Genomic DNA, 11,420 nt, shown 5'->3' with positions numbered 1-11,420 from the left:
GGTAACCATACCTGGAAATGTCAAGACTTTTCGACTTACGTCATAGGCTGCAGTATGACTTTTACAGAATTTGAGGGGAAAAAAAACGTTAAACATAAAAGAATAATAAGAATTTGAGTACTAGCGCACAAGGCTAGGCTCCATGCCTAGAGTTCATCGATCTCGACGTTGGTGTTCATCTGCATCAAAGGCCTACAAGATTTTCATATGATAGTTCCCAATTTTGGAGTAGCACCTCGACCACCATCACCAGGCTGGGCCAGTGAACGGATGCGGAGAAGTATGACACTCAGAACCTGATCCGAGGACAAGTGTGGACCCCCATCAAGGAGGGGCACCAAGAGTTCCCTGGAAGTCAGCTGGCTGGGGAGGAAAGAGACAAAGAACTCCTGTCCTGTGGACCTGGCCAATCAGAGGGCTCGGTCTGGAAGCAGGGCTTAGTCTGGGAGGGCTTGGTCTAGGGGGCCTCAATCTGGGAGGGGGACTTATTCTAGGAGGTCTCAGTATAGGGGGTCTCAAGTCCAGGGGCACTCAAGTCTGGGAGAGGCTTGGGTCTAGGGGACATCAGTCCCCTAGACCCAAGCCTGTCTGTCCCGTCTCCCACAGAGAGTGAATCAGAGGAGAGCAGCAGTAGGAGAACAGAGAAGAGGCAACAGAAGAGAGAGAGGGAGAGCAGAAAGTTTTATTTAGCATGCTACAGAGAATGTCCAACACGCACACACACATACACACAGAAGAGACAACGAGAGGGTCAACCAAAGCAGGAAATCAAGCCACATCTCCCGTATTAGAAAAAAGTCCGCTTTTAATTGTGCCTCTTCCAACCTATACTGAATCCTTACATTTCAAGGTGTAAAAAGAGACTTGTATAGAAAATATACTGTTTTTTTAACAAAACCCATTTCCAGTGGATGCAGTTTTTTTTTCCGTTAAAAGGTCAAGATAATGTTTCACACCCCCAAATACAACATGAAGGAAATAAACCAAGTTTTTTTTATAAGCAGTTTTTATGTAAAATGTTTTTGTTCTTGTTAAAATTAAATAGGAAAGAAACACTAAAGGCACATAAACTTTGGTCCTACCAAGTAGCCTTCTCCTCAGTAAACTGTCACATGACATGACATCACAGTGGACTTAATGCTGCCATCGCTTCCAAAGCATGCAACACTTTCCTATTGCAGAGTCTAAACGACTATACATGCTTATAAAACCCATTGTCACATTTAAAGTTACATCAAGTAGCTACAGCAAAAAGAATGGAAGGTAACTCAAGACCAAACGATACGCTTGCAGGCCGCGTTCTTACTCAGATTACAAATGAATTGTCAACTCTTTACACTCGACTGAAGCGTACATTGGTTCACTTTCAGCAAGCCGCGTGTCTGAAAAAACACAGGTGGTGTGAAACACGGAGGGTGTGCGGGCCGGGGAGGGGCTGGAGGAAGCAGGTGGGGCCAATGACAACAGGTGATGCCATGTGCAATGAACCATTGAAGGGGTAAAGAAAGAAAAATACGTGGCACAGAAATGCTACAGCGAGTCAGCGCGGTTAAATAGAAAACGGTTCCTAAGGTATCCGTGCTTTGGCACGGGACCAGGTGACAGTGTGGTGTGGGGGGGGGCGGCCGGAGAACAGTTGATATTGTTGAGTAAGGCACGGGAGTATCTTATCAACGGAAACGGGGTCTAATTCACGGAGCCATGGACCTTACAGAGAACGGGAGTAGAAAAAGGGGGGACCTCAGTGCGTCACAACAGGAGTGTGGAGGTACAGAGCAGAAACACCTACACATCGACGTCTCTTCAATGAACTAAGGTTAGAAGGGGGGGGGGCCAATCTCTCAAGGAATGAAGATCAAAAACAAAAACATCACACTGTACTCAAATCAAACTAGCAGAAGGTGGACCAGCGCCGTCTAGATGGTGGACTTGGAGAAGGACACTCGGAGGTGCTGGCTGCCCCCCATGTTGTAGTTGTGGAGGTCCATCAGCGTCTGGATGGCTTCCTCCACCGTGGTCATCTGCAGGAGAGCCATCTTGTGGTCCCTGGGGGCGGAGGCGGTGTTAATGGACTCGTGTCGTCGACCAACAGGACTTTTAACACAGAGAAAGAAAGGGCTCAAAGACTCACTGGAAGAACTTGAAGGCCTTCACCGCCCCGCCCCCGTTGGTGAACAGGAGGCGCAGGTCGTCTTCACTCACGTCTTGCCTGGGGAGAAGGGAGACAACACAGCGGTCAGGACCCCTGTAGACCCCATCATCTGTGAGGACCCCCCCATCAAGGCTGTGTTGACCCCAGAAGGGGGTGGGGGGGGGGGGGGGGGCCCAGCTGACCGACGGCGGTCACTTACGGGATGTTGGAGAGGTGGAGGGTGGCCGAGGGCGGGAAGATGTTCTGGAAGTTCTTGGAGCCGGGCTTCTTGAAGCGGTGCAGCGGGGAGTTCCCGAAGTCCTTGGTCAGGCCCTGGTCGTCCAGCCCGTCGCGGGGCAGCGCCACCGTCTGGTGCTTGGACAACGTCACGCGGATGATCTTGCCGTACATCTTCTGCCCGTTCAGGTGGCTCATGGCTGCGGAGAGAAGAGCGTTATTGCACCGCCTGGCAGCCTCACTGAACACCCCTTGTTCGACGCCCCGACCCATGAGACTGCGCAGCACCGGGCCTCGAGGTAAGGGCCAGAGTAGGGATGTGGTTGAGCTAGGGATGGGCCATTAATCTCTTTTTGATCACAACTTCCTATTTTTAGCGTCAAACGATCACCAACCTAATATAAAGCGAGTTGAAACAGTTTTTTTTTTTCTTCATTAAATGTTTTATAGAAATTGCAGAAAAGCTGGATACATATCTGTACATTATTTTCTATTTGACCATTTTGTGTATTATCTACAGGCAAAATTTCAACGTTCTCAGTGATGTTTTTTTGGGGAGAAATGCTGAAAAGTGCAACATGTTTTCAAACTCTAAAATAATCATTTGAATAATCGTGATTGCAATATTGACCAAAATCATCGTGATTAGGATATTTTTATCCATAATCGGGCAGCCCGTGGTCGGCCTTCTTGAGTCATACGGTTTAGACCTGCTGGCGGAGCTCACCTAGCTGAGCCTGGTTGCCGTCAGACATCTGGATGAGCGCGCTGTCCTTCTTGTTGTAGAGGATCTTCACCCTCTGGACATCGCCGTACACCCCTGTGGTGAAGCCAGAGCCAGCGGAGGAGAGGAGGGTGGAGGTGGAGAGACAGAGCAGAGGGTCAGGGGGACGGTTAGCACCGGAGGGGAGAGGCCTCGGTCAACAACAGAAGAGAGTAGTAGGAAAGGAGAGCCATCAATCAACAGGAGATATCGAGAGAGGTGTATAGAATCATTACATTAGACACCCTCCAAACAGAACGGCATCGGTGTCACGTTATCCAAACATCGCATGCAAGCCAAACCATATTTAACCATGCAGTGATAAAAAAATCGACTATTGTATACGCGGACAGAGGAATAAACATGACCCAGAGCGATAAGCAGGGGGCCTGCATGTGTTACAAACTACCGTATAAACACAACAATGGCTATAGTACTTATGATACTGGTAGATATACAGAGAGAACAATGAGAACAGAGTAGAGAGAGAGAAGGAGTCAGAGAGAGACAGAGAGAGAGAGAGAGAGAGAGAGAGAGAGCTCTAGCGATAACATACCGAAGAGGGTAAACAGACTTTGGGGCGTAACCATCTTTAGAGGGAGAGAAGAGCAACAAGCAGCGTGAGACAGAAGAGGTAGAGGAGTCGAGGAGAGCGGAGATGGACAGATCGATCCAGAGGTAGAGGATGGTTGGTATTGTTTGTCCCCCCCCGGAGAGTGATGAGGTGATGGGTCATGGAGGAGAAGGGGGAGGGCGTCGGGGGAGTTAATGTGATGAGGGGAGGGAGGGAAGGGACAGAGAATGAGGGAGGATCCATGGGAGGGTGGTTGGGGGGTGAGCAAATAAAAATAAATAAAGTGAGGGGGAGGGGAAGGGACAAAAATAAAATACAGGTCAGTACACTGGAATAATGCAGGTCGATTGGTCAGAGAAAATGGCTGGAAACATGTTTCTTTAGTCAAAATAGCAAATTACGCAAAATGTATTTTCACCCTAGACAAGCACGGGGCAAAAGGTACATTCATGTGAAAGAAAATCAAAACATCAGCAACCAAAACAAAATTATTTAAAATCAGCAGTTCAATTTCAAACATGGAGACACAAAACACAACATGCAGTAGTCATGGAGATGACTTCCTGTCCGCTGGGGAAAGACGACCAATCATGAAAGGGTATGAGGGGAGAAGACGTCAGGGGGGCATGCGGTTAGATCCAGTGGGGCGGGGGGGGGGGGAGATGGGGTCGCAGCTGGACATGCAGGAACCAATGAGGGGCCACCACCATACTCATAAGGAGTTCATTACTCTGAGGATGGGAGGCTTACTGTAGCAACACTACGCTACCTGGGGCCTTGATGACATGGGTGGGGCCTTCATAACGTCGTGCTTGATAACGTGGGGGCCTTGATAACGTTGGGCTCTACTCATTTGATGCTTTCAACACCAGTTCATATTCTACGTTTTATCAATGGACAATGAGCCCATTCTATTACTGGCCTTCATCAGCAGAAGGTCTGATTGAGAGCCAAAAAGCCAGGACAATATGGAGGACAAAGCAGCCTTTGGACGACATATGGCCCGGCTCTGGGGGTCACTCAATGGCAGACGAGGAAAAGATAGATACAAAGATTTCAGAGCGCAATTAGAGAGGTCAGAGAACAGAAGATTGAGAGGCTAAAGGTTAAAGGTTGTGGAGATGAAGCACAATGTGTGGTGTTTTGGATTTGGAGACCCAGAGAGACAGGCCAGAGGTCAGAGAGGGTTTTCATAGAGGCTGAGGAGAGCAGAGATTGACTTAGAGAAGAAAAAACAGAGAGAGAGCAGGGTTAGCAGAGTTAAGGTACAGTTTGACATAAGGATCTGTGAGCAGAGAATGGAATACATCTGAATGAGATGAGAAGACACTCTTGTTTTGTTGGGACTAAAAGAGAGGCAGACTAAAAATACAAATAGGTTGTGATCTTTAACAATAAGATGGGAGATCGAATGGTCTTATTCAAAGTGAACCACTCCAGGAAGTGCAGTGAACCCAAAGTGTTTTTTTCTGTTTCAAACGTCTTTGCGTGTGTTCTATGATAAATACGTAATTTTGTCATGGTTGAAAACCGGTGTAATATCCTGTGATGTTGGCCATTGTCTGACGGTCTACTCTGCTATGGGGGCGGGGGGAAGAGACCCCGGGTGTGGGCATGTGGAGCTCGTCTGGGAGGCGATCAGCGCGGACCTCCAGAGGGTTAAGCTTGCTGTCATACACAACACGGCTCCTCTAGCGCTCATACGATAGGGCGGAGGGGGGTTCACTTCCACCTCTAAGAGGCTAACAGAGGCAGTGGCTTCCCTTCTACAACCCGTTACAGTCAGGAGGTCTGTGTGGGCGCCCATCACAGGCCGAGGTCAACAGACAGGAGGAGTGGGAGCGGTCCGTTAGCTGTGAGGGTTGGGGGGTGACCCGACTCATGAGTACTGACCTCCTCGTTGAGGTTGCTGGCCAGCAGGACCCCGCTGGAGCCGGCCTGGCCCCCGAGGGCCACACGTCCGGCCGCCGCCGCCGCCGCCGCAGCAGCGCTCAGTGGGTTCATTGCTCCTGGAGGCAGGGAGAGATATCATGGGGTACAGAACTACACAAGCCCTCATCAGCCCTGCATCCTGAATGGAGGAGTACACAGGACCACTCCGCTTACAAAGACTGACTCAACCACAGTATTATATTCAATCGTTATCTATCAACAGTTTCACACTTTAGTCGTCTTTCATAGTCAATTATTGTTAAGCGTAAGGCATCATTGTGACACTCTTAAAAAGCTCTCTTAAAACCAACACAGCAACCATGTTGTATCTGTTACCAGTATACCTGGTGTTAAAAGGTCTATGTCTGCTTAATTGATGAAAAGTAAGAAAAGAAAAGGGGCTCTACCTGGGATCTTACCGAGCAGGGAGTTGGAGTCCTTGCTGTAAGCCATGGACGGGTCCATGCTGGGCTGGCCGTCCCCTGCCGGGAGCTCGGGCCGCGTGTAGTCCCGGCTCTTGTCGTTGTTGTACTTGACGTTGAGGTTGACCAGCTTGGAGAAGTCGATGCGCAGCGTGCAGCAGGAGTTGTAGATGTTCTGACCGTCGAGAGCCTGAGGTGCAAAAGAAACCCGGGTCAGGTCTTGAGGGGCCGTCCTACCATTAGGAACCGTTATACTCTGACCAGCTCTCCGGACAGGTACTCACCAGTTTGGCCTGCTGGGCGTTGACGGGATCGCTGAACTGGAGCAGAGCCTGGAACTGGTTGTTCTTGGTGAACGTGATGATCTTCATGACGGTGCCGAACTTGGAGAAGATCTGGAGGAGGTCAAGGGGAGGTCGTCAGACTGAATCCATCATACAATCGAAAGGCTCATTGTGGGGCTGGGTGGCTTCGAAGGAGGAGAGGGGGGCACCTGTTGCAGGACGTCCAGAGTCACGGGGTAGAACATGTTGTCGATGATGATGCGCAGCACGGGGCTGGAGGCGGCCGCCAGGGCCTCTTGCACGTCTGAGCTGGGGGAGCCGCCGGACTGCACGGCCGACACCGCCTGGAGCACCGCCTGGGTCCGCTGGGGGTCAGGGGGGGGGGGGCACCGGTCACACACACCTCTCATCTGCTTATACGCTTGATATCCCCAAATTCAATGACCCCGCGGCCTTGCCATCCTGATTCCTGACAGAGGAACTAGGGTTGGTGGCTCCTGTGCTGGTAACCAGGAGAGCCCTGAGGCGTTCTCACCTGGTTGCCGGCGTCCGTCTTCAGCTCCTTGTGGTTGGAGTACTGGATGAAGACGGGGACGTTGCGGACGTGAGGGGTCACCGTGCTGTAGTAGTTCACCATGGTGATGGCCGCCTCCTCTGTGCCCATCTCCAGGAACGCCTGGGAGATACAAAACGATGCACGTCAGAACGGGTTGACATACCGCAGCCAACACTTTCATTGAGGCCCATTAGCTCATGGCATAGGCCCGTGGAAAAACAAGATATTCAACAAAAGCCCATCCATGTTTACTAATTTAGCAAGGACTATCAACACTTTGCACAATATACACCACCCATTTGCACTAAGCACATTAGCACTAAGGGCCCTAGTCGCATTCATGGTCAGCTTGAGATCATGTATTTTGGTGGAAGGGTTTTGTAAACGCCCGCCAAACACGCCTTACTGCCGCCTCACCTGGTTCTTCCCCTTGAGAGTGAGGATGTTGGTGACCTTCCCGAAGGGCAGGCCCAGCGCGATCACCTCCGTCTCAGACGCCTCGTTGGGCAGCTTCCTGATGTGGAGGACGCGCGACGGAGGAGCTTCCTCCACCTTCTGCTTCTTGCTGTCACTGCCGTTAGAGGTGCCATCTAACGGGAGGAATCAGTCCGTTAGCCTTCAGTCTGTACAACGTGGTGCGGACGCACAGGGAGGTGAGGTGGGAGCTGGGCCCTACTCACCACTGATACTGCTCACCCCCGAGTTGGGGCTGCTGTACATGCTCAGCTCCTCTGATCCTCTCTGCGGGGAACCACAAAACAAAGGGCCGTAAAACAACCACACAAAACCGTTGCTGGTTTGCCGACAGCTCCTTCACAGAAAGCCTTCACATGGCTCCCTCGACAGACGGTTTAAAGAACAGGAAGGAGATGCTAGCGAGACCCTGGGGAAGGGAGGGCGATGTGCACCAGAAGAAGGACCGGACTCTGTGTGGGTTTAATCCGTACATTTAAGATGTCAAATTGTGTCATTGCATCCAGAGCGATGCAGGGCTCCCCAGGGCAGAGTGGAGGCTCCCTGTGCTCTTAAAGCTGACTGATGGGGATGGGGAGACTGTGGCTGGAGACCCATTACACACACACAACCCCCCTCCGGCAGTACCCTCCCCACACCCTCTCAGAGGATCTCTACCATAGGCCTGCCTCAGCCCTATTCTTTATGGTCATGGTAAAAAAACAGCCGTCTGGGGAACGGCCACCAAACCCACGCTTCAATAAATCTCAGGCACATAAAGTTGTGCACCACTTACGCAAAAACTCTTTGCAGGGACTTTCCCGGGAGTTTTTTTAAACGTCAACAAAAAATACTTGATTGTATTGACAGGGGCCCCAATATAACCTAATATTCTGTTCAGGTTCCTTCAAGATAGGACTTAACCTCGTTTTATGTAGACTGGAAAACAGACGATTGAACAACAATGTGTATGGGGCCATGAGATCAAATGCATTTCACTAGAAATGACATTTGGTCGTTTCCTCTGGTCAGGCAGAAAAAGGTTTCCTGTTTATTAACTCTGTTATATTGTTGTGAAAGCAGAAGCAGAACCTCATGAAATCGGATTGTTATAAAAAAAAAAAACCTAAAACTTCTCAGAAGTGCATTTTAAACGGATTACGGTTTGGCTATGCCATGGATGTATGGCCCTATTGCCCCCCCTAAAGTCATGCCAATGTATGGTCCTATTCGCACACATAAAGTCCCCCCCCCCCCCCCCCCACTGGATCACTTAGTGAGTTTAAGGGTCTTCTGCATGGAGGGGAGGTGGAGGTTTGCTCAGAGACTCACCTTGACACCAACAGCAACATCACTTATCCTAAAAAAATAAAAAAGAGAAAGGTTATCAAATCGTTGCATAATTTCAAAAGCTGTAAACAATAAATTATGTTCAGCAAAAGCAATTTTACGATATACCCGGACATTAATTTATTAATAGCTTACAAACAGACCCACTGAAGTTTGAGAGAGGAAAAATGATCACTTGCTCTTCATTTGAGACTGAGAATTCAAGCATCCTTGATGGTCTGTTCAGGACATTCCCAAATCACTTTGCTTACAAAGTGAACACATCTCAAGATGGCTTTGAAACCATCTAGGCCCATCCCTAACCCACCATGGGGAAACCAACTAGCTACGAGAGCGAAGCTAAGCTCCTTACCCTTAAAAAAGTTAGTAACTCATTCCAATTGCTCTTCAGATCATTTAATATGAAACTATGCATGTGATTAATTTACCCCACACACCAGCTCCACTACCATTTGATTAATAGTGTTGAAGGCCCTGCAAATCAAACACAAAGACCCTCTGTTATAACTGAAGACCTTTTACCAGGAAGGAAATCAAACCACTTTTTTAGAAGAAACGAAACCCTGATACACAGATAAACAGAAATTAGACTACGGCATATCCGTTAAACGTTAAGAGAATATCAACAGCGTGACGATCAAGAGGTGACAGAAAAGAGAGAAGAGGCTGTGGAAACAGAGCCAGGACATCAGTCCTACTGGTTAAGAAGTGAACATCAGTCCTGATGGGTTAAGAAGTGAACATCACTCCTGCTGGGTTAAGAAGTGAACATCACTGTACTGGGTTAAGAAGTGAACAACATCACTGCTTGCAATCAACGACGTTGAAGCCTTATGTGATGTGTGAACGTTCCTTTCTGGTGGTGCCAAACCAAACGTGGTTGTTAAAAGTCCTGTATTAGACTACAGAGCTTCAGTGTGAGGGTCGTTTGTAAGAACGTCCTAGCAATCCCACAGCTAGTAGTAAGGGAAATGTTCTGCTAAGCCTTCCAATGCAGCCATCTGCATTCTGCTGAGGGGTGTCACCTCTACAAACTTCGCACCTCATGCAAATAAGTTATTCTGGCCGGCGGAATTAACTGGGAGTATGCGGGCAATGGAGGGGTATGAGGGCCATGTCTGAAGATACTCTGAGTGAAGAGGCTCAATCCTTGAAAAGAGCGCTAGGGTCAGAAAAGACGCTGCAGACATCAGGGAACCAAACCGTCTCCAAGCATTAATGTTAAGATTTGACTGAGCAGGGGTCGACCACGTGGGTGTGGAGTAGCACATTGGTTGAGGTACACACTATTGTGAGGGAGGAGGAACAGAGAGTGATGAAGGCCCACAACGAGGGTGATGGAGGAACAGAGGGATGGAGGAGCACAGCGATGGTGATGAAGGAACATAGAGTAATAATAATAATAAATGAAATTTATATAGCGCTTAATATGGTACTCTAAGACGCTTAAATGATGTTAGAGTGATGCATCACAGAGAGGGGTCGAGGAACACAGAATGGTGGAGGACCAGCAGTGCACATAGATCCTATTTGGTCGTTTTCTCATTCTCAGCATTTTAAACTAACCAATCGGGCGCCGTCATTCATCCCAACATAACTACTCTAACGTGACGTCATCGCCGCTGAGTAAAATGTCTTCCGTTTAAACCAAACAGCCAAGAGGAGCTACAGGCCAGCTAGTCCGTACGTGACCTGCATCTCAGCTAACATCACAAAGAGCAGAGGCTAACGCTAACAGTAGCCGAGGATAATGGCACAAAGCGCCTAGGCTAACGCTAACAGTAGCCGAGGCTAATGCTAAAATGCTACAACAAAAGGGATCCGCGTCACGCCACCCTAGCATTAGCTTAGCATCAGGCCGTCTGAGTGAATAAAGAGGAGCGGACGACAACATCCAACAACACAGAGAGATCACTAAGCCCCTGGCTGCTACCCCGAGGCTCTTCATAATACAATATAATAATAGCAATGATAGTAATAATTATGATAATATATAGTTATATAATAGCTGCGGTTCAGAGGAGCGCGTGGTGAGCCACAGCCCCGCGCTGTGATGTTATATAACCATAAATCCACCTGTGCAACGGGATCAAAACACGTTATACGGTATAAATACAGCGTAATACCGTCCACCGTTACATGCTGACCACATTAAACCGCTCTGAGCAACACATACCCGTCCATCTCTGAAGTCCTCCGGTAACAATGAGCTCTGCGTCCGGCTTCGACACACTGCACAACAAGATGGAGGACCGGGATCCGAGCGCTGCCGAAGACATCCGAACACACGGGAACTCGGCCCGAGCGCTGCCGGAGAAAGTCGAACATCCGGTACCCCGACCCGAGCGCTGCCGGAGACAGCCGAACACTCTATTGGTTTACTTTTTATACATCCATGGTTTATATAGTCTATTTGTCTACTTGTTATTCATCCATGCTTTACAACATAAACTATGGGTTTACTTATTATTTATCCATGGTTTACTACAATTAACATTTCACATTGATTTGTACGTTTATAATTCTAAACATCTGTAGGACAAGATTTCAGTGTAATACTGACATTTAAAGGGCTGTGAGTAAATCACAAATAAAATGTATGAATTAATACTTTTGTCATTGAATAGCAAATCGTTTTGTATGGGTTTGTGTGTGTGTGTGTGCGTGTGCGTGTGTGTGTGTGTGTGCGTGTGTGTGTGTGTGTGTGTGTGTAACTGT

The 11,420-nt window shown here is 48.7% G+C and overlaps 1 protein-coding gene across 3 annotated transcripts; it reads right to left on the bottom strand.

Moving 5' to 3' along the window:
- Nucleotides 1-640: 640 nt before the first annotated feature.
- Nucleotides 641-10,969, bottom strand: LOC130377278 (polypyrimidine tract-binding protein 2-like). 3 transcript variants are annotated; one of them, XM_056584319.1, is made up of 14 exons: nucleotides 10,879-10,969; nucleotides 8,685-8,712; nucleotides 7,580-7,640; nucleotides 7,317-7,489; nucleotides 6,879-7,019; nucleotides 6,553-6,708; nucleotides 6,344-6,454; nucleotides 6,045-6,249; nucleotides 5,599-5,714; nucleotides 3,688-3,721; nucleotides 3,096-3,188; nucleotides 2,352-2,568; nucleotides 2,132-2,209; nucleotides 641-2,046 (listed from the first exon to the last, which is right to left on the bottom strand). In XM_056584319.1, the coding sequence occupies exons 1-14, from the start codon at nucleotides 10,884-10,886 to the stop codon at nucleotides 1,917-1,919; spliced, it is 1,551 nt and encodes a 516-aa protein (XP_056440294.1). In that variant the 5' UTR covers nucleotides 10,887-10,969; the 3' UTR covers nucleotides 641-1,916. The 3 variants fall into 3 exon arrangements, with proteins under 3 accessions (XP_056440294.1, XP_056440295.1, XP_056440296.1); XM_056584320.1 differs by having other exon boundaries at nucleotides 6,057-6,249; XM_056584321.1 differs by lacking the exon at nucleotides 641-2,046 and having other exon boundaries at nucleotides 2,128-2,209; nucleotides 10,879-10,968.
- Nucleotides 10,970-11,420: the final 451 nt, after the last annotated feature.

Source organism: Gadus chalcogrammus, chromosome 23, assembly GCF_026213295.1.
Source record: "Gadus chalcogrammus isolate NIFS_2021 chromosome 23, NIFS_Gcha_1.0, whole genome shotgun sequence".
In the NCBI taxonomy this organism is placed as follows: domain Eukaryota; kingdom Metazoa; phylum Chordata; class Actinopteri; order Gadiformes; family Gadidae; genus Gadus; species Gadus chalcogrammus.
The sequence above is the reverse complement of the archived record's forward strand: the minus strand, read 5'-3'. Positions and strand labels throughout refer to the sequence as shown.